We start from the raw sequence: 23,295 nt of genomic DNA on the forward strand, positions 1-23,295 counted from the left end.
GGTGGTGTCTTTCACGTGCAGTATAGTACTTACACAGGAGTTTTCATTATTGAAGCAACAGTGAACCCTAGTGCACAAAACATGAAAACCTTAAAGAGCCCAAGTCTAGACCTAGACCCAGACCAGACCAGGACCAGGACCAGGACCCAGACCAGACCAGGACCCAGACCAGGACCCAGATCAGACACAGACCCTGACCAGGACCCAGACCCGAGGACCCAGATCAGACCAGAGGGGGGAGGAAGGTAAATGACAGAATGAAAATAGCAGCATAACTAATCATTCATTAGCATCAGGTGTGTTGGGGCAGGGACATATCTAAAACATTCAGGACAGGGGGTCCCTGAGGACCAGGGTTGAGAACCACCAGAGAATGTCTTATAAGGGGAGATCTGCCACTCTCGGGAAACTGCCGGCTTCTGAACTGGTTCCACTCGAGGTTCCATACGAGGGCGCCCACAGGCGAGTGCAGAATGAATGGAGGTCTATGGAGCTATAACCATCAAAATCCACTACTCAGGATATAATTGTCGAGTAATTTGAATGTTGCATTCGAAAGGGGAGGCCAATAAGGTACACACTGCTGGGTGTTAGATTTTAAGTCCCTTTTTTGTTCTAAAAAGCCTTTTAAAATGTAATTGACGTCATACAATCAGCATTCATTAGCAGAATGCTAATGTTATGGGCAACAACGAATCACCATGTAAGAAATCGAAAGGACATACTCGTTCATTGAACTTTCGACATATAATCCATGTTGAACTTTCAAAAACTGCAATCAAATCTGAGATTTCTCAACGACAATAAAGCGAAAGAGACAAAATTAGCCGTCTAGCTCCAGACTCCCATTCATTTTGCACTCACCCGCGATCACCCCCAGTGGAACTCTGGTGGAACTGCCACCAAATTCGGTACAATGGGGCTTAATTACAATGGGGAGTGGACATGTTCTCCGTAGACGGGCTCTGGAACCACTGATTTAAGGGATCACATTGTCCGTTTAGTATTTGATAGTGTGTAAATTGACAGTTGTTTGGAAAATAAAAACACATCCGTGTGCGTTTTAATTGTTAAAAGTTAAATCCATTTACCTTAAGACGCTGCCGTAATTTTACATGTGATATAAGTGATATTTGTAATCGACTATATAGGGAAGAACCAGGATTTGGAAGAACGTAGAGAGTTGTTTTACGGTAAACTCGATCCATGTTGTACTCAACACTTTTGCGTCTGTGCTCGCCATCACAATCTAACTGCGTTGCAGGTCTTGGTTTTCCCGGGGCCATAGAGAGAATGTGACAGAGCATAGAAGTTGCTGAATTAAATTCTTTCATTTTTGTTGAAGCCGGGCGTCAGGCGTTAACGCTTGCGTGGTGCATTGTGGGGAGGCAAGTGGAGCTGAGCTTTAAATAACGCTATAGTGGACACGCACCGTAATTGGCGCAGTCCGAGTTACCTACCTGGCTGTTCAACAAGACTCGTGTTCCAAACAAAACTACTCAATAGTATTTATAGTTTAAAGGTATAACATATTTTGAATAAAAGAACAATAAAAACCCACAGTTCCGTATTTGCTGCACGATTCTGGTAGGTGTGCTTGTTGGATTTATGGAAGGTCGCTCCTTATCTCACACTTGGTGTAGGCTACTGCTACCAATAATAGCGTGCTAAGCTAGCTAATTCAAAAAAGAAGCTAACTCAAGTTACCCATCTTATTCAGTGGTGATTTGCTACCTTTTGGCCAGTGTGTTAATGATTCGGTTCATGACTAGCTAACCGGTTGGAACGCTTTCACGGTCTTGTTCAGACCGAGATACCATATTGCTAGACTTAAGGCCCATGTGGTCGAAGCACGGATCCCGCGGAAACATGAGGGGGTCTTTTTCCACATTCAGTAGCCAATGTTTTTTTTCAGGCACTTACTACATGCATTAAATTGGTCAGTTAGCCTAATTAATCTGGCTTGCTAGCTCCCATTGCTTGAAGTTTTCTCTGCACGCTGACTAGATGCAATCTACCGGCAAAAAGGACATTTGCTTTTATACTCGAGTCGATCCACTTCGTATGAGCTAAACAAGTTGCTCTGTGATCTGTTGCAGTGGACCAAGCTATTGATGAACGCCTCATCAATGATTGAAATAGCCATTTTGAAGGTAATGTCTGCCTCTAGATTTTATACCAGGGCTTGAAATGCCTACCTACTCAGTTGTTCATAAACTGTACTATTACACAACAAGATTAATAACTATCAACATAGTTTGATTTTCAGAATTTGCTTTATTTTGTAGGTCGAGAATCCCTCATGTCTTTGGGGGCGGATCGTGAAGGGTCCAGGGATTCCCATTGAGAGTCCGAAAGAATACGGTGAATTACAAGTGAACATGAATCTCTATTATCACGCGGTCAACCAAGACATTCAGAAGATCAAGCCCACCTCCCTAGCGGAAGGCCAGGTAATTATCGCTACTTATCGCTTGTCGAAGTAGTTCGCGGGTATTTTCCTTGCCTTGGCAATGTCTTCTGCAGAACTTTGTATGTCCAAGCTAGAGTGCGTGTGCATACTGCAGTAAAGCAGCGCGTGCCTGAGATGTTGAACCACCGGTCGGTGTTGCTTCTCCACCCCAGGTGTGCGTGGTGTATTTCTCGGCCTGTAAGAAGTGGTGCAGAGCCGTGGTGGAGTCTCTCCTCCTGGGCTCCGTGGGCAGGCAGGCCATGTGCTTCCTGGTTGACCATGGAGAACGCATCATCGTTCGCTCAGATGAGTATGTCCAGGCACCAGCACTTATATAGCGCAGTCTATGTCGTGGTTATTCAACTGCAAACTACATTAGCAGAGCTCAGTCTACATAATGGATCTTCAACTGCTAACTACATTAGCATAACTCATTCTACAGAATGGCCCTTCAACTGTCAACTATGTTATCTTGTCGCAATATGAGTGGTAGTTCCAAGACTGTGTAGCAAAGGTGTGATATGATCTGACAGCGACAATTCTTTGCTCAGGGTCCGAGCTCCACTGGAGAAGTTTCTGCAGCTGCCTTTCTGGGTGAGGAAGTACCACCTGTCTGGACTGCACCCCCTCAGGCTGCAGGTGTCCATATGTGAGGAGAAGGCTGTGCTTGTGTAAGGCTCCCGGCTGACTAGGCTGTCAATGGTTGTGCCTGAATAATTGTTTTCCTATTTGAAGGAAGTGACATGGTAGCATCTTCCCACCCGCTATCCGTGTTTTGTTTTTCTTGTAGCCCGTCAATGCAGTGGGACAGCTCTGCTACACGATACCTGCACAACCTCCTTCAAGGTATAACAAAAAAAGTAAAAAAAGAATCGGTAAACCTATACATCAAACTTTCAATAAACATGCAGAACGAACTCTCAACAACATGCAATACCTAGGAATACTGATACTTCTTTTCCTTATGTTGACACTTCCACTGTTCTAAACAGACCTCTTCATTTCTGTTCCATTCTGAGCCTGTAGCTTCCACCCAGATGGAGGCGGTGCTGCTGGAGACTCTCTCAGGCTCCACAGCCATCGAGCTCTACCTGACCATCAGGAACGTGAAGGTGAGGCTTCTAAAACGTCTCCAGTTCCACTGTTCCAGTGGTTGCTAAATAGAAACGGTGAGCGGTTCTTCAGACTTACAGATAGGGGTTTTCCCACTCCACCCAGATATGTGCGAACGACGACCTGGTCACCAAGAAGTTTGCGTGTTCCACGAGTGAGGAGACCCTGGGCGGGGCTCTGAGCAGCTTGGCGGAACAGCCCCCTGCTGTGCTGGGCTGTGACATCTTCCAGGACACAGACAACTTCCTGGCCACCAGCGGGTGCCTCGCACGGTCCCTCTCATCTCTTTTTCCTCCCCTGCAGATCCCCCCAGCTCTACCCGACGGTGAGCCACCCTGCTTAGACCACACGCTTCCAACACATGCATCTCTCTAAAGTGTAGCTTTTCAAAAACAGAGCTGTGTAGTTTTATAGGAACAGCAGTTCTGAGAGAGCCTTTGTTTTACTGTCAAGTGTCAGATCGTGTCTCAGAGCCCAGAGTAGGACCAGCTTCAGGCCAAGAGGAGATGAAAGCTTCCGGAGACATGTCTGAAGTGAGCGTACCTTATCAAAGTACTCAACATGATTCAGTATTACCAGCCTAACGCCTTGACAGTAGCCCACTCTTGTTTTTGTTTTGAAGAACCAAGACCGTAGACAAAGGCCTTCTCTTGGAGGCAAGGAGGGAGCGCCAAAGAGCCGCAACAGGACAAACACGGAGAAAGGCGGAGATTACAAAAAGTATGTTTTGGCTTTGTTTCCCCCGGTCTTAGCCCTGTATTGTAAACCAGAGTGACGTAGGAGACAACAGGACTGTTTCTGATCCTGTTTGGTTTGTTTGTCCGTGGTCTCAGGACAGAGGAGGAAACGGATTCCTCTCTGGTGACAGAGCTCTCCAAAAACATCAGTCTGCTAAGGTGAATAATGCTACCAGCATGTTTACCCTTCTGCTATCAGTCTGAAATCACATATAACTCTTCTCCTTTTGTTTGTACTTCGACAGAATCCGGAAGTTTCTGAATCCTGCTTTGAGCGCAAGAAGGGACGTTCCCACCGTAAGAGCAGCAGGACTGCCCCCAAACAGCCTCAAAGTCTGAACACAGCCAACATTTAGTGGGGGCTTGAATACTGAGGAAAGCACTTCGGTTGTTATGTCTACAAAATTATTTTAGATATAGTATAAGTTTAGCTAGCTTGCAAATCCTGAGGATAGCCTACCGAAGTTGAATTAGCCAATGTTGTTAGCGATGCTAGCTAACGTTGGTTTGCTAGTTGTATATAACATTTCACTGGGTCTTGCAGCTGTTTGATTTACTGAAATTATTATGAAATGACTAAATGTAAATTAAATGTAAATGTAATGAAATGTTATGTACTACTAGCCATTTGCCTACTTTAGCAAGTCACTGTATTTCCAAGCCCTGATAGTGTAACTGAGACAACACAGTAAATAATTCCTCTTTCAATAAGCCCCCGTTCCAGTGTTGAGCATTAAATTAGCTGCACGGTCTGTAGAGATCTTGGGACAAAGCCACTTTTTTGTTCTAAAACCGGGCTATACGCCGCTTCGAAATATAAGCCATACAACCACAAGAAAACTGTAAAATCGGGGTACAAGCTGCGGTTTTATTTCCGAAAAATACGGTATATCTGCTCTCATTCAGTAACTCCACTCTCTGGAAGTGCCGTTTTCATGTTTGTTTTCCGATCTGAAGTTTGGAGAGAATGAGGAGGGAGATGAACCAGTGACCCAGACGGTGCCAGAGCAGGGAGTGCCTGGCTGGGCTGCTCCACAGACCCAGGGAGAGCCTGGCTGGGCTGCTCCACAGACCCAGGGAGAGCCTGGCCAGGCTGCTCCACAGACCCAGGGAGAGATGCCTGCCTGGTGGTAAGTCCACAGATATACCCCTGCTGGTGGTGGTCCACCTCCCTTCTACAACACAGTGGAACAGTCACCTCCTGTCCCCTTGTTGCAGTAACGGAGGAAGCCCTGCAGGCCCTAACTCTGATGCTGTGGAAGTGAAGGGTGTTAAACTGAGGTGTGTTATTTAGACAGTCAGTTGGAATGGGGTGATAATGATGTAGCAAGGTCCTCTTGAACTGACCTCTAATTTGACCTCCACATGATTGTAGTGCTGCCAGCGATGTGGCTGGAAGCCCTGTGACCCAGACCCCCACACAGCAGGAAACCATAGAGGAAGAGCTGGCCTGCGCACGGTCTGTCTGATGTTCCTTCTTTTCCTGTTTGGGTTTCTCTCTCTTTCTCTCTCCAGTTCTCTGTCTCTCTCTCCAGTTCTGTCTCTCTCTCTCTCTTCAGTTCTCTGTTCACTGTGTCCCTCGATCGTTCTGCACAGGTTGTTGCAGTTTCTCAACCCTGATCCTCTGAAGCTGGATCTAGACCCTCCTGAAGCCACTGTGAGCATTAACATTTAACTTGTTGAGCTTAATCAACAACCGACCATTTCTCTGCCATACGCTAAACACAAACACACCTTTAGGGTGAATATTGTGGGACACTTAAGATTGTTCATCTATCAAGGCAGGTGTGTGTCTATCTCTAGAACCGGGCGCTGTATGATGTTTAAAATCAGCGGGTATATTGCTCAGGACCCAAGTAATGTTTGTGAAAGTGTTCCACTTTCCACAGTGTCCTCCATGTGTGACTGTCAGCCTTGCCTTCTGGTGTCCAGGAGAGCAGGAGCCACCAAGAGACCAGGACAGACCAAGAGACCAGGACCACCGACCAGGAGAGCGACCCGGTCAGGATTGGGGTGCTGGTTCACTCGGCCTTCCCCATGGAGCCCTGCTCCAGCCTGTCCAGCGCTCCCATCCTGGACTCCTACAGACGGGTATGCAGACGTGCAGGAAGCCTTGCAGCTCTCTGTCTGCATCAGCATTCACATCAGCTGACCTTTAGAGCTGACCGTGTAATGAGATGAGCTGTCTCTCGTTTCAGTGCAGGAAATGTAAACAGGTGGATTTTTCTTTAAAATGACAGCAGCAGCGAATAGGCTGTCCTTTGTGGCGTGTCATCACCGAATAAGGGGTTTTCTGGCTCAAAGTCAGTGTGAATTAGGGGTGGGAATTGCTACCCCACGATTCGATTCTTGGGGTCACGATTCGATTAAAAATCGATTCACGATTTTTTCGATTCAATACATGCTTACATTTGATTCCAGTTTGCTGTTTAGTGTTACTTGTTTCTATTTGACTGTGATAGGCAGTTGTGTTGGAAGAAAAAGTCTCAATGCATCAAAACCTTGAAATGTATTGTTTTTCTTGCAGTTTAGTAAACTCATATATATTCCAATTAGAATCGATTTTTTCCCCCACCCCTAGTGCGTATGTTAGAGGCAAATGCATTCGAACCCAGGCCCTTACCATAGGGGCCTGGGTTCGAATCCGGCCCAGGCATTTTCCTGCATGTCCTCCCTTCTCTAGCTCCCCTACATTTCCTGTCATCCTTCACTGTCTGTCCCAATAAAGCGGAAATGCCTTAAAAATAAACACCCCACAAAAGGTTGCATAAACCCTAACATGGGTTAGGAGAAGCTGGTATTAATCCGCCATCTCCTTCAGATCCTGCAGAGACGGAAACGCTCCGGTCTGTCGCTGGCGGAGGGATACAGCTGGCCGGCGGTGGCGCGGGGCTGTGACACGGTCCTCATCTCCCACAGCGGGGACGACCCCCTCACCTACCTGCCCCCCCTGCTCACCCACATGCAGCTCATCTCTGTCTTCAGCTCCCCCTCCTCTCGCTCCGGGGTGGGTGGACGCGTTCCACAGCAAACACGGCCCATAGTCAAGTCAGATTGAAATACAATCAGGTGTTTAGCCAAAGTGCTGTGCAGTCAGCTAAGGACAAATAAGGCACCAGAATAACTCATGTTTATCACAAGGACACAGACATATACATTAAGGCTAACCATGCTGTACTAGAATCTCAATGAAGTAGAATATGAGGGTCTTAAGATGTGATTTATAAACATCAGTAGTGTTAGAGGAGCTAATATGTAGTAGTGATGCTGCAGTCAAGACTTCATCTGAAGATGAAGACATCTGACAGTGATCTTTGCACCCTCACAGCCTCTAGAAGAAATGCCAGATAGAATCTAGAATCTGAAGAAAATAAAAAAAATTCATAAAGGTCTTTGTAGATGCTATTTTTCACTGTAACGGACCTGACAGTGGTTTTCTACCCAACGTTTTCTGCCAACCAAGCCGTGTGTGCACTGTGTCGTTAGCATGAAAGCAGATTCCAGCCAGTGTCCCATATCAGCCACCTAATTCATCTCTATCTTCCTACCGGTGTCCCCCCAGCCCATGGCGGTGATCCTGTGTCCTGGCTGGGGGAAGGCCCAGACGGTGTACAACTGCCTGGAGGAGAGCCAGAGCCTGCAGAGCCTGCACCCCACGGTGGTGCTGGTGGGCCAGGCCAGGGACGAGGCCAAGGCTGTCCACATCCCCAAGAACTGTGAGTGTGTCCCCACAGGGGAACCACAACACTTCTCACTCACAGCCAGAGCAACACAGCCACCAGGGAACACGCACATCACAATCCAATCGAGGTTTCAGCGAAGTGCACTCCCTAGATGGCTACATGGCTCCCTATCGAAGTGTTATTCTCCAGGTGAGACAGTAACGGGAGTGGTTTTGACGGCTGTTCTTCCTGTACCCCCGGTGTGAGCAGGCCTGGTTGTGGTGACCACTCCCTTCAGCCTGGCACGCCTGCTGGCCGTGCACTGCTTCCTGTTCCTGCGTCTGTGCCACCTGGTGCTGGACGAGGCCGACCAGCTGTTCTCCCACGCCCCAGAGCAGGTCTCACAGCTGCTTCTAGCTTTTACTATTTAAAAAATATATATATATTTAGTTGTATTTGTCACTATTTTTTATCTTCCTTTATATTCATCGTATATTTTTGTAGTTGTAAAGCACTTTGAGATGCAACTTTTAAAGTCACAATAGAATATAAATTATTATTATTACTGATGTTGCAAGTTTTTTTAAAGGTCCCATGACATGAAAACTTCACTTTAGGAGGTTATTTAATATGAGTTCCCCTAGCCTGCCTTTGGTCCCCCAGTGGCTAGAAATTTCGATAGGTGTAAACCAAGCCCTGGGTGTTCTTCTCCGCCTTTGAGAATGAGAAATGAGAGCTCAAACGCTCGGTTTTGAAAGTCCCCCTATTGTGACGTCACAATAGGGAAGGTTACCTCCCCTTTCTCTGCTTTGCCCGCACAGAGAATTTGGCCCACCAATGAAAACATGAGCTACGACCGTGTGAGCGCGACATTGGTTTTTCCTCGAGACATCATGGCTTGCAAACCTATTTCTTCCTCATTAGCATTTAAAGCAACAGACACAGAAACAGCACGTCCTGAGGAAAGCTCATTGTGGGATTGCTCGTAGTGGCTGTAATTCTGCACCAAGGCTGAATTTCGGGAAAGAGACTTAAGATACAGTATTAGGGGAACACTAAGGCCTATATAAAAACAGCATGTCATGGGACCTTTAAACTTAACCGATGAACACCAAGCCTGCCCGGGTGTGATTCGTTACAAAGATCACAACGTAGTGCGTCGCCCTGTAAGATCACAACGTAGTGCGTCGCCCTGTAAGATCACAACGTAGTGCGTCGCCCTGTAAGATCACAACGTAGTGCGTCGCCCTGTAAGATCACAACGTAGTGCGTCGCCCTGTAAGACCACAACTTAGTGCGTCGCCCTGTAAGATCACAACGTAGTGCGTCGCCCTGTAAGACCACAACGTAGTGCGTCGCCCTGTAAGATCACAACGTAGTGCGTCGCCCTGTAAGACCACAACGTAGTGCGTCGCCCTGTAAGATCACAACGTAGTGCGTCGCCCTGTAAGATCACAACGTAGTGCGTCGCCCTGTAAGACCACAACGTAGTGCGTCGCCCTGTAAGATCACAACGTAGTGCGTCGCCCTGTAAGACCACAACGTAGTGCGTCGCCCTGTAAGACCACAACGTAGTGCGTCGCCCTGTAAGATCACAACGTAGTGCGTCGCCCTGTAAGATCACAACGTAGTGCGTCGCCCTGTAAGATCACAACGTAGTGCGTCGCCCTGTAAGATCACAACGTAGTGCGTCGCCCTGTAAGACCACAACGTAGTGCGTCGCCCTGTAAGATCACAACGTAGTGCGTCGCCCTGTAAGATCACAACGTAGTGCGTCGCCCTGTAAACCTCTGTGATGCAGAGCTACACAGATGTTCCCTCACGGGCCCCTGCTTCCCTCACCCAGATGAGCAGCATCCTGCAGTACTTCCAGAAGGTGACGGCCAGTGAGGACCGGGTGTCCTGCCCCAGACAGATCGTGGCCGTGGGCCGGCGCTGGAGCCCCAGCATGGAGGAACTGCTGCTCAGCTACATGAACCAACCCTGTGTTGTCATCACGGTGATGGAGGAGGCTGCTCTCTATGGCAACGTGCACCAGGTGTGTCTCTCTCTCTCTCTCATCCTCTCTCTCTCTTTCTCTCATCCTCTCTCTCATCCTCTCTCTAATCCTCTCTCTCTCCCCATCTTTAGTTTTTTGTTGTTGGTTCAGGGAAGGATCTAACTTGGCATGTTTGATTCATACATGTGTACTTTGAAATTAAGTTAATTAATATAGTAGGTTCAAAAAATACTTCAAAATTATATACATTATAATTCATTTTTACAAATATATAAAAAATGTCTAATTTGATCAATATAACTGTACTTGCTGTGCCCAGATAGTCCTGCTGTTTCTGGACTGCACCAAGGTGTCAGTGTTGCTGGGGGCGCTGGATCTAAACCCTGGTGTTCCTCAGAAGACCCTCGTCATCACCAGCTCTCCTGAGGAGGTCGAGCATGTTTTCCAGGTACAGCGCTCGCATCACTTCCTCTCATCATGTCCATCAGGGTCATGTGCACAGCTTGATTGTGTCTCGGATTAAACTGAGTCTGACTGAGTCTGTCTGCACTCGCTGTGTTTCTCCAACAGGCTGTAAACAAAACATCAGCGTTCTCCCTGAAAGCTCACGAGGGGATGACCTACCAGTTTGACTTTGTCATGGAGCAGTGGAGAAAAGAAATTGGCCCAGGAACCCATGTCATTCTGGGTAAATACATAAACGAACAGCTATTGCTCATTATTTAGGTCAGTGTTTCTCAACCCCCTGTCCTGCACGTTTTAGATGTTTCCCTGCTCCAACACACCTGATTCAAATGAATGGTCGTTAGCAGGCTTCTGCATAACTAGATAACGACCCATTCATTAGAATTAGGTGTGTTGGAGCAGGGAAACATCTAAAACATGCAGGACAGGGGGTACTTGAGGACCAGGGTTGAGAAAACCACTGATATAGTGGTTCAGAGTTAACGATTTAGAATCATTTTCACTTTTCTAGAGGAACATTGTAAACACCAGTGCGATGGGTCGGAAACAAACTCCAATTTCTGTACCTCAAATGAAACTACCTGGTCCAGGTTGAGTCTTCCACATCCTCTTCCTCCCCTCAGTCAGTACGGACGCCTGCCTGCAGGCCCTGGGCATCCAGGACGCCTCGTGTGTGGTGCACTACAGCTTCCCCTCCTCCCCTCGACGCTTCGGCACCCGCCTGGCCTGCATGGTGGATAACTTCTGCAACCGCTCCGACAAGGTGGGTCACACCAGCGCAGCCTCTCTCAACCCTGGTCCTCCTGCCCCCCTGCCCTGCGTGTCCTCTCTCAACCCTGGTCCTCCTGCCCCCCTGCCCTGCGTGTCCTCTCTCAACCCTGGTCCTCCTGCCCCCCTGCCCTGCGTGTCCTCTCTCAACCCTGGTCCTCCTGCCCCCCTGCCCTGCGTGTCCTCTCTCAACCCTGGTCCTCCTGCCCCCCTGCCCTGCGTGTCCTCTCTCAACCCTGGTCCTCCTGCCCCCCTGCCCTGCGTGTCCTCTCTCAACCCTGGTCCTCCTGCCCCCCTGCCCTGCGTGTCCTCTCTCAACTCTGGTCCTCCTGCCCCCCTGCCCTGCGTGTCCTCTCTCAACCCTGGTCCTCCTGCCCCCTTGCCCTGCGTGTTCTAGATGTTTCCCTGCTGCAACACACCTGATTCAAATTAATGAGTCATTACCCGGCTTCTCCAGAGCTTGATAACGACCCATTCATTTGAAGAGATGCCCTAGTGCCGCCTAATACTCTATATTCATACTCTTCTGTTCCCTCGTAGAGAGAAGGGAGTCTTTGAGTCTTAACTATGGAACAGGCAGGAGCGTTTTTCCAGCCTTCTGTCTGGATTGTGGGCTTGTTCTCTCTGCCGTATGGGTGCTGCACCTGCAGAACACTTTTGTGATTACAGATGTAATCTCTTCTCACTCCTCATCTCTCTCTCTCTGGTGTACAGGACTACCACCACTGTGTGTGGTGTGTGTGTGGTGTGGTGTGTGTGTGTGTGTGTGGTGTGTGTGTGTGTGTGTGGTGTGTGTGTGTGCTCAGGTGACTGGTTTGTAGAGGGCGGCTGCTATGTGAGTTCAGACAGTGGCAGTGAGAGTGACTAAACTCTTAGTCTCTAAGTTTGTCTCTGTTCTCTCCCCCGCCGCTGGTCCAGCAGGAGTGTGCCAGGACCTCCTCGCCCCCCAAGTCAATCCTGCTGCTGACGGAGAGGAACAGCCGCCACGTGACGGGCGTGCTGCGCTACCTGAGGCGCACCAGCGCGGTGCTCCCCCCCGAACTGCTCCACTTCGCCCGGGGCGTGGGGCAGGCCAAGGAGCTGCAGAGGGCAAGCCGGCCTCTCTGCTCCTACCTCAAGAGCTACGGCTTCTGCAGGCAAGTCCTGACCCCACGTAACTGCACGTAACTGGGTGTGGTTTTTGCTGTGTGGATGTTAGTTATATTAGTAGCCTGAATCGCCAGATGGTTTGTCACTCATGCCCATCTGAGAAGTTGTCCTCGGAAAGTGTTTGGAAAAGGGCAGGTGCTTTCAAAAAATGCTAGGCAGGTGATTGGATGAAGCATCTGTCTATCATTGTTTATCATGGGCTAACTCCAACCACCCCGTAGCTGCCAGTAGTTCATCGTGGGACGCTGGTGTGTCTGAACCCCTGTGGTTCGGGCACAAACGGCAAGAGGGCATACTTGTGTGGTCGTGGTCTCGTGAACCTAGCTGTCTCGCAAGGTCACACACACTGGACTCCTAGCAGAAATTCATGTAAAACTTTGCTTTAGTGTGTTTATTCACGGACAAGACAATGCCTGATGCACTAATGATGCTAAAAGACCTGTGCCTCCCGTCCCAGAGACAGCAGTGCGTGTCCAGACAGGCACAGCCTCTGCCCCTCCCAGGACCAGCCCCGGCTCCCTGCGTCCGGCAGCATAGTGGTGGGTCTGCCTGGCACAACATTTTCCATGATGTATCATGTTTTTCTGTCTTCTGTGTTTTGATGTGCTGATTCATTAAACAAGCTTTGCGGTTTATAATTCCTACACAAAAGGCTACAAGCCTAGTCCTACACTAAACACGTTGTCAATGGAGATCTTCATCGAATCTCTCTGTCACTTAAAGGACTAGGCCTAATCCATGTCTGGGACACTGGGCCTCAATGTCATGAGAATGACTGTAGTCCTTAATGTTTACCTGGTTGTCATGAGAATGACTGTAGTCCTTAATGTTTGCCTGGTTGTCATGGGAATGACTGTAGTCCTTAATGTTTGCCTGGCTGTCTGTGTCTAGGTGTTGCCCTTGTACATCAAGACAGCGTCCCAGTACTGCGGTCGCATTGTGAGTGGGATAGACGACTGCTATGAGAGACTGGCAGCTAACATGGCTGCTCACTATGCTACAGAGAAACTGATGGCCGTGGAAGTGTTGGAGGGCGGGCTCTACTGTGTACAGGAGGAGGAAACCTATCACAGGTTAGTAGACCACACAGCCGGCCTATCACAGGTTAGTAGACCACACAGCCGGCCTATCACAGGTTAGTAGACCACACAGCCGGCCTATCACAGGTTAGTAGACCACACAGCCGGCCTATCACAGGTTAGTACACCACACAGCCGGCCTATCCCTTTTCTATCCTACATTTCCTGTCGTATCTTGACTGTCTCTGTCTCCAATAAAGCAGCGAAAGGGCCAAAAATAGACTTGCGACAGTTTGTTGGTACCCACTCCACAAAAAACGATGAACGCATCATTTCCTCTGAAATAACTTGAAACTGGCATCCACCGTTGTTAGTTGCATGTTTAATAGAAATCTGACTTTACTTTTGATTTAGTTTTCCGATTAAATATTGTAAATAATAAAACTAATGAAAATGGCATGGACAAAAATGATGGGACCCTCAACTTAATAAGTTAGTTGCGTAACCTTTAGAGACAGTCACTGCAATCAAACGTTTACTGTAGCTGTCAATGACTTTGACAGCTACATTGATTACATCAATTGAATATCTTGCTATAGAGCTCAAAACTGAATCAATACTTTTTGTTATTATATATCGGCCACCCAAGCACTCGCCAATATTCATACAAGAATTCTTTGAACTATTATCACTGTCACCAGATATGACAAAATAGTTCTAAACGGAGACGTAAATAAAAAGGCAGACCCAAGAACTATTGAGCTCTTAAATCTCCTCGACAGTCTCGATCTAACTAAACACATAACAGACCCAACACACCGGCACAGAAACACACTAGATCTAGTAATAACAACTGGACGAAACATCCATAATATTTCAATAACTGATCTATTCCTCTCAGACATCATTTTATACTTTTTGATTTGGAAATCATCTTAACAAAAAACACAAAATAATTCTTAGTCCAAAGAAGCCATCTAGACGATGAAGCTGACATGTTCTGAGCAGTTTACTCTATATGAGCCAACTCATCATGAATGCTCTCTGAATGAAATGGTAGAGAACCTCAATGATGCACTATTATCTGTGTTAAACTCTGTAGCACCACTGAAAACCAAAAACAAGTCTACAAGCAGAACCTCACCATGGCTGAGAAATAAAAATGTCAGTGAACAAAAAAGAGAATTCCGCGCAGCAGAGAAAATTGAGAAAAACAAAGATCACTATCCACTACAATATCTGTAAAGATAAACTAACAACCTATAACAAAACTATCCGTCTAGCAAGAAAATAAAATAAAAAATTCTCCACCATTGACCAACTGCTAAACACTGTCCCTGCCCCCCCTCCATCCTCAGCAGTTAAATGTGAAGAGTTTGCTCTGTTCTTCAAGAACAAAATAACTTATATCAGAGCTAGTATCATTACTTGTGGTGAAACCGACATCCGTGGATCCTGCAACGTGACTATGAGTACATTTACATGTATCACACTAAGTGAACTTTCCAAAATCGTCAGCGAATGTAACTCTACAACTTCAGATATTGATCCTATTCCCACAACATTCTTTAAGCGAGTGTTTGATAGTGTCTCAGGTCCGGTGCTAGAGATTATAAACACATCCCTTAGAACTGGCATCTTCCCAGATGCCTTCAAAACAGCTGTTGTAAAGCTCCTATTAAAGAAACCCAAATTAGACAACAGTACACTTGCAAATTACAGACCAATATCAAACCTTCCATTTATTAGTAAAAAAGGCGGAGAAGAATACCCAGGGCTTGGTTTACACCTCTCAAACTGTCTAGCCACTGGGGGACCAAAGGCAGGCTAGGGCAACATGACATTTTCATGTCATGGGACCTTTAAAGTAAGCATATTCACTAATCAGCCGTTTATCTCTACTATGGATACAAACTTAACCACCATCACAGTATGTAAACTGACCCCCAGAGGCTACAGTATTACTTCAGAGCATGAAAAGCCTACTCAGTGACTCAGAGGCCTTAAGTTAAACCTACTTTGACAGTGTGTCTATAACCAGTATTAGCCGTATCAACCCAACTAGATCAAGGTTTTCACCGCCTTAGTGTGATAGTTACGTACAAGGAGAACCAGTAACTTAAAATGCACAATGATTATTATCTAAATAGTAAGATAATCAATACAATAATAATGAAACATAATCAAATACAGAACCTTCAGAGCAATCGTTAACGAAGGTATTCACAATGAAACTAAGCACCTAAAGCACCAGAGCTGTATCGTAAACAGAACTCAAAGTGAAGTAAAACTTCTCCCTATATACACCCAAACCTGCATACGAAAATAGGGACACCGGCCATATGAAAGAAAGTTTGTCTAACGCATACAAATTCAAATTGGACATCACCGGTTTACTCAAGTGTGCAGTAGACCAAGTGTGAAGCCTTTGCAAGACAAGGGAATATGTAAACACATGTTGGACTACTGCATGCACAAACTCTGTAAACCCTGTAAATATACATGTTACAACATTAAAAGTATTACTAGAATGTAAAATAAGAAACCAAATCATATCAAACCTGACATTAAAAGCTGTTTAGATATATATTTACAAGAACACAACTTGTAATGATAATTTCAGAGTCTTCCTCAGTTCACCTTCCTCTTCAACTGTTGAGTCCAGCTCTCCAGAGTTGTGTCATTAAGGTGTGGTTGTCATTTTAACATTACTGTCCCTTTTGTGCAAATAAAAGACTGAACGGAGACAAAGGGCCTGTAGCATTCAGGTCTCAGCCAATACAGCCCTACATTAGCGACCTCCGACTAAACTCTGATGCGAATAAAGTCTCTATCCTTATCCTGTTAGATCTCAGTGCAGAATTTGATACCATTGATCGCGACATCCTAATCAATAGACTGGAAGAGATTGGGTTCACGGACAGTGTATTGAACTGGATGAAAACATATCAGAGGAAGGAAGTTTGATGTTAGTTTAGAAGACCATATGTCTAAGAAACATGAGAACTGCTACGGGGTTGCTCAAGGAAGCTGCTTAGGTCCATTACTTTTTTCTCTTTATATGTTACCACTCTGCGACATAATCAGAGAACATAATATAGATTTCCATAGCTATGCAGATGACACACAATTGTGTATATATATCCGCTGAACCCAAAGATGCAACGGCCATAAATTCCATTACCAACTGCTTGTCGGCAATAAACAAATGGATCAATGATAACTTTCTTAATTTAAATGAGATCAAAACTGAGGTTCTACTCTGTGGCCTCAAATCCAAGAGAGAGATGCTTACTAAGAATCTAGGAGGTTTAACCCCCTGGCTTAAACCAGAGGGGACAAGTCTCTGTAATCCTGGACTCAGATTTGTATTTCATCTCTCACATTAATAAAGTGACCAAAACAGCTTTCTTTCACCTCAGGAATATAGCGAAGGTACGACCATTCATAAACCAAAATGATGCAGAGAAGCTAATTCATGCTTTTATAGCCAGCCGGCTGGATTACTGTATACAGTAGTATGCTTTTCTTCCCAAGAAAACCACTGAAAGACCACAGCTCATTCAAAACTCTGCAGCTAGATTATTAACCAAAACCAAAAGGAGAGAACACATTTGTCCAGTCCTAGCTACTTTACACTGGCTCCCTGTTACCTTCAGAATTGACTTTAAGGTCCTCACATACAAAGCCCTAAATGGACAAGGACCTAGCTACATTGCTAACTAACGTACTAACTACACACCAGCTAGAACACTGTGATCATCAGATGCAGGCCTATTAGAGGTCACCAGAAGCAGTCAGAAGAAGATTGGTGATGCGGCCTTTGTCAACTACGCCCCAAAACTATGGAACACTTTACCCATAAATATTAGGGAAGCAAACACGCTAGACATTTTCAAAGGCAGCTTAAAACCTATCTTTTTACCAACGAATTTTACTAATTTTATCTCAGAAAGATTTTCTAACTTTTATTAGTTGTATTATTGTTTTTATTGATTTTTTGGATTCGCGCAAAGACTGTGGCTCGAGATACCGCAAAGACTGTGGCTCGAGATACCGCAAAGACTGTGTTTGTGGGATTGCAGCAAAAACTGCGGCCTCAGAAGGGTTTTATTATTTGTAGTACTTGTATTACTGTTTTTATTGATTTGTGTAAAGCACCTTGAGCTGCAATTCTTGTATGAAATGCGCTATATAAATAAAGTCTTATTATTATTATTATTATTAATGAGACTACTGCACTTGTTAACATGAAATTCAACAGATATTTGATTAGGACTTCCGTGGTGTTGTGTGTGGCACCACCTTATCTCCGTGCCTGGTTCCTCCCCCAGGGTGCAGGTGACCGTGGTCCTTGAGCAGGGCGAGCGTCTGTTCTGCAGCGTTCAGGCTCGCTTCCTGGACGAGGGGCGTGAGCAGGAGGTGAAGGGTCACCAGCTGCTGCAGTTGCCGCCCCAGTTCCACAGCCTGCCTCCCCAGGCCTTGGAGATCATCCTGTGCAGGGTGAAGCCCATCGACGGGGAGGTGGACTGGAACCCGAAGGTGTGTGTTACTCAATGTTGCCCCAAAAAACCTTCTATTGGCTCTCTGAGAAGTTGCTAGATTATGTGACGATGTAAATTCTAACCAAATTGTTCCCCTCATCCACACCCAGTTCCCGGGGGGGGGGGGGGGGGGGGGGGGATCCTTAGATACGATTTTTTGATGCTGGGGAAGGTGAAAAGTCGCCCACCAAGTTACTAAATTGGCAACACTAGTGGTATTGTACACACCCGTTTAGCTAGGAATGATAGATAATTTAGTCGCAAAAATGTCTTAAGTTATTTTTCTTTCAGTTGTTTATTTTACTGTAATTCCATCAAGCCAACTCATGTTCATGTGAGCCACCATGACTCAGTTGATGGACAGTTGGTTGACTGTGGGTTGGCCTTCAACAGGTGACCAGAGCCATCAGCCAGAAGGTCAGAGGCCTTCAGCACCAAGCCAAAGTTGTACTGAGTCTGGGAAACACCATCTTCGTTGATCCCATGGTATGCTCCGATAGTTTCATTCACAAATCCAGATGGCGTTCATTGTTTCTATCAGGGGCGTAGGTTTCATTAGGTCCGTCCCACTTTCTGGAAACGTTATATCTGTCCCCCGCCCCACACTTCTTAAGAAAATAACTGTATTTAACATCCTCTGTTATTTTGGGGGGAAAAGCTGCTCCACACACATTTTAAAACAAACCTGTGCCCCTGGTTTCTATGGTAACTAAATGACACTGCCTGTGCTGCCCCGAGGTGAGGATGACCCGCCTGCCAGCCCTGAAGACCTTCATACACGAGCACAACGTCCACACTGAGATCCTCAACACTGGCATGGGCACCACCAACCCCCAACACCTGGACCTGCTGAGGGAGCTCACCCAGCGGGCCGAGCCTGCGGCTGGGGAGGAGCAGGGGGAGGAGGAGCAGGGGGAGGAGGGCTCTCAGATGACAGGGTGAGTGAGAGCGCTACAGCTGGGAGCCTTGCAGCAAGATAACAACTCTGATCGTACATGGTGTCCTGAGATATCCTCAGAGCCATACAGCGCTGCTGCGCACAAAAGCTCATGAAGGTGTGTGTGTGTGTGTGTGAGGGCAGCCTGGAGGGCTCCCAGGTAACCGTGGATGATGAGGGACAGGCTGCAGAGAAGGCTGTGATCTGTAGGAGGAGAGCGGCTGTAGAGAGCCTGTGCTGTGCTGTCCTGTGCTGTGGCCAGGAGGGATCTGAAGGTCCTCCCTCGTCTCAGAAGCAAGGCCCAGCAGAACCTCCACCCCAGACCCATAGAGAGCGCCCAGCAGAACCTCCACCCCAGGCCCATAGAGAGGGCCCAGCAGAACCTCCACCCCAGACCCATAGAGAGGGCCCAGCAGAACGTCCACCCCAGACCCATAGAGAGGGCCCAGCAGAACCTCCACCCCAGACCCATAGAGAGGGCCCAGCAGAACCTCCACCCCAGACCCATAGAGAGGGCCCAGCAGAACCTCCACCCCAGACCCATAGAGAGGGCCCAGCAGAACCTCCACCCCAGACCCATAGAGAGGACCCAGCAGAACCTCCACCCCAGACCCATAGAGAGCGCCCAGCAGAACCTCCACCCCAGACCCATAGAGAGGGCCCAGCAGAACCTCCACCCCAGGCCCATAGAGAGGGCCCAGCAGAACCTCCACCCCAGACCCATAGAGAGGGCCCAGCAGAACCTCCACCCCAGGCCCATAGAGAGGGCCCAGCAGAACCTCCACCCCAGACCCATAGAGAGGGCCCAGCAGAACCTCCACCCCAGGCCCATAGAGAGGGCCCAGCAGAACCTCCACCCCAGACCCATAGAGAGGGCCCAGCAGAACCTCCACCCCAGACCCATAGAGAGGGCCCAGCAGAACCTCCACCCCAGTCCCATGGAGGTGAGACTGCTGCAGCTGTGACTACCCAGGACACGCGTCCAGATGCTGAACAGTGGAACAGCCTCATCGCCAACCTGAAACATGCTGCCCGGACTCTCGGGTACGTGTCCAGGTGTGCACTGTTCTCAAGCCTATCCAACCCTGTAGGGAGTCAGTTGGCTGAGCGGTGAGGGAGTCGGGCTAGTAATCCGAAGGTTGCCAGTTCGATTCCCGGTCATGCCAAATGACGTTGTGTCCTTGGGCAAGGCACTTCACCCTACTTGCCTCGGGGGAATGTCCCTGTACTTACTGTAAGTCGCTCTGGATAAGAGCGTCTGCTAAGTGACTAATGTAAATGTAAACCCTGGGTCCTCTGAACTGGGTCTGGCACGTTGTTATCGGCTGCTGATGGCGTAGCTGTGTTGAAAACGTGAAGGGTTTGGACAGGGATGGGACTAGTGTTGGTACATCTGGTTCAGTATTACTGCACCAGTAGATGTTTGATTGATGATAAAGACACTGATAAGTTCATTGTTGATGTTAAGTTGACTAATTCATCTTTTAGACCCATTGTGTTTGTTTCAATGTTTTTTTTTTTAAACTTGTTTCAAAAGTCTTGGACAGACTGTGAATAGTAATTAAGGCAATTTTTTTCACTCAGGAACTCAGACATGAAGGAATTCAAACAGTTGATTTCCACTGTCCATTCAGCGGTGGGAAATGGTATGACTACCATAATATCTCTATAGGTCTTGTAATCTACCACAACAATATCACTTGTTCAGTGTGGTACTCTGTTTAATCAGATGTATGTTAATAACAGAAACTAACTAGACTTCATGCTGTTCCATCAGGACATTCCACAGCTACGAAGCACGTCGTCAAAGCAGAGAAGGTTGCTAACGTCACAGGTTTTCAGGGGGCCATCAAAGTAGACGCTCCTAAAAGGTACGAGTGTCTGAAGCTAATCATCTGTCTTCTGTAAACACCTGTGTGTCATCAACTCACTGCTTCTTCTCCAGCCTACACCCTCAGGTGAAGTGGTTCCAGAGAAAAGACGTGGTTGTTATCAGTGTCAAGCTCACCAACCCAGTGGCCCAGTCCTGTGAGTTCTTCCCAGAGAGAGTGGTGTACAGGTTAGTATGGAAACACACTTGATGGAGAATCACAGTGTTGACGTGACAGAACAGAGAATGCATTCACACTTGCTCTTGATGCTCTAAGTCAGTTCATTGATTACCTTTTTTTGCAATCGTACATCTGCTATAGTTACCGTTCAGTTGGCAGGTAATCCATTTTTAGATTGACAGATGTGTATTCTTTGTAGTGCCAAAGTGAACAACAGTCGTTACCGTGCCGACCTGGAGCTCCTCCTCCCGGTGGCTGCAGACAGGTGCTCATGGGAAATGAAGTGCAATGAGCCGGTCATCACGCTGGTCAAGAGGGAGCGAGGACACTGGGATACACTCCTCAAGCGAAAGGTAAACAGCTGACTCGTCTGTTCAAAGAGTAGCACTCCACAACAACATCACTTTCATTAAAGGTGGGGGAGAAATGTATGTTTAAATGTTTTCAAATGGCAACATTAAGCCAGGGCTTTCTGCATTTCCTTAACGAGTGGCTTTTAATTATTTTTTTTTACAGAGTAACTTTGTCAGTCTGGACTTTGACCACTTTGAGGATGAGAGCGAAACTCCAAATGGTTCAGTAAGAAGTGGTATGTATGTATGTGATATATAATGGTAGGACACAAAACTTGAATGATATTATAATGACTCTGATCTCTGTGTGTGTGGTGTGTGCTCAGATGACTGGTTTGTGGAGGGCACAGGGGAGGACGGTTGCTATGTGAGTTCAGCCAGTGGCAGTGAGAGTGACTAAACTGGCTGCTTCATGTTCTGACAGCCTGTGCTAATGAAGATGGTATTGGTATCGACAGTTCAACATTTTATAATTTGAGGGTTAATTCAAATTGAATGTTTAAATCCAGACATTGTTTAATACACAACAGTTTGAGTTGATTAGTTTGCATCATAGTAATTCTTGTAAGTAGAGACATTCAAATGCAACATGAACATTATTATTATTATATTTGAATGGAATTTAGGATTGGAATTTACAGTCTTATTAATTCATTAATTCATCTCACAAAGTATTGCCCTGATATTTTTATTCAGTGTGAGAGATGAAGTTCCATTAAAAAGTTTGTCAAAATGTCCTGTCAAGTCACATTTATTTTTACATTTACCAAAGTGCTGTACGGTAAGTTAGAAAGGGCACAACAGTACTTGTACAACAAAGAATTCACGTTTGGTACTTGGCTGAGCATTATTTGCATGCAGACTTCCAGACTTCCACCCATTAGCATCACTCAACACCTTAGTCTGAGGTAGAGAACCATCATGATGCCTGATACTGACGCGGTTAGCTGCAAGTATGGATCACTTCAGTGCTCACTCTGTTTAGTTTATCTCTGGAAAAATCTTTAAAGTGAAACAACTGTGATCCTTACCTATCACAGCTCATTTCCATGTTTATTTATTTACCATGAAGCTTACATTTTTCATAACACAACCAAATTGCTCTGACATTACAAGTTATATTTAGTGTGGGATCTCGTATCAATTTGAAGTAGGGTCACCACCATCAAACAAACCAAATGTGGGATGATTACTAAGTTTGTGTGGAAAAAAGGTGGGAAATGTTACCAACACTAAAACATAACCTGAAACATACATAATGTCTATCTAACTTAATAAAAACATTTGTATTATGCATTGTTCTTTAGTACCTTCCAGAAAACACCATTACATCCCAATGTAACATAACATGTCTTCATTTTAGATGCCATTTAAATTTAACATCACTGAGCCCATAGGCAGCAGGCATCATGCAGATAACTATTTTTGAAACAGTTCTGACCAAGTCCAACTAAAATAATGAACAAATAAAATATAAAACATTACAATTAATTAATCGACATTCATAGATTAAGAATATATTCAACCAAAAATTCTTATTTTTTAGAAAGGATGTGAATTTAATTTACCGAATTAGCCATTTGTTTTCTGACAGTTAACACGTGGAACGAATCACCGCTCCACATTTTGATTGACAGCAGTCACAACCTATAGTGACCGTGTGTACTCTTTTCAACCATTGGATCGGATTTTAAAAACGGCTGTTGTATTTGTAATTCTGACGAAGCGCTGTTAAATATAGGTGAAAAACTACGCCACAAAAAGAATAAATAAAATACTTTATTAAAAATGCAAAATAACGCATACGTTTTCTTAATATGATAATTAAAAACAAACTGAGACAAAGACTGATGAAAATGCGGCACATTTTCTCAATATGCGACGTGCGGGAAAAGGTGAAAATGCTGTGCGGTACAACGCAAAGCGGGACGGGTGGTCACCCTAATTTCAAGTGCTTTCATGTTTTGTCCTGCTAATCTGTTATTGGACAAATATTCCAATGAAGGACGTCTTCCATAACCAATCAACAACCAGAATACAATATTG

General features: G+C 46.2%; 1 protein-coding gene across 1 annotated transcript; it reads left to right on the forward strand.

Moving 5' to 3' along the window:
* The first annotated feature begins 1,571 nt into the window (after window positions 1-1,571).
* tdrd12 (tudor domain containing 12) lies at window positions 1,572-21,753 on the forward strand. The gene is made up of 33 exons (XM_067235147.1): window positions 1,572-1,587; window positions 2,100-2,153; window positions 2,289-2,453; window positions 2,626-2,762; window positions 3,004-3,123; window positions 3,243-3,298; window positions 3,479-3,564; window positions 3,671-3,825; window positions 3,869-3,890; window positions 5,260-5,432; window positions 5,521-5,583; window positions 5,678-5,761; window positions 5,899-5,959; window positions 6,235-6,393; window positions 7,124-7,309; window positions 7,865-8,018; window positions 8,235-8,362; window positions 9,811-10,002; window positions 10,283-10,411; window positions 10,534-10,651; window positions 11,052-11,191; window positions 12,115-12,332; window positions 12,803-12,884; window positions 13,237-13,418; window positions 17,699-17,906; window positions 18,302-18,394; window positions 18,647-18,846; window positions 19,108-19,789; window positions 20,592-20,716; window positions 20,791-20,904; window positions 21,096-21,249; window positions 21,413-21,482; window positions 21,576-21,753. Exons 2-33 carry the CDS (start codon window positions 2,115-2,117, stop codon window positions 21,647-21,649), a joined length of 4,569 nt encoding a protein of 1,522 aa, XP_067091248.1. The 5' UTR covers window positions 1,572-1,587; window positions 2,100-2,114; the 3' UTR covers window positions 21,650-21,753.
* The last annotated feature ends 1,542 nt before the right edge of the window (window positions 21,754-23,295 follow it).

This window comes from Osmerus mordax, chromosome 4 (assembly GCF_038355195.1).
Source record: "Osmerus mordax isolate fOsmMor3 chromosome 4, fOsmMor3.pri, whole genome shotgun sequence".
NCBI lineage: Eukaryota > Metazoa > Chordata > Actinopteri > Osmeriformes > Osmeridae > Osmerus > Osmerus mordax.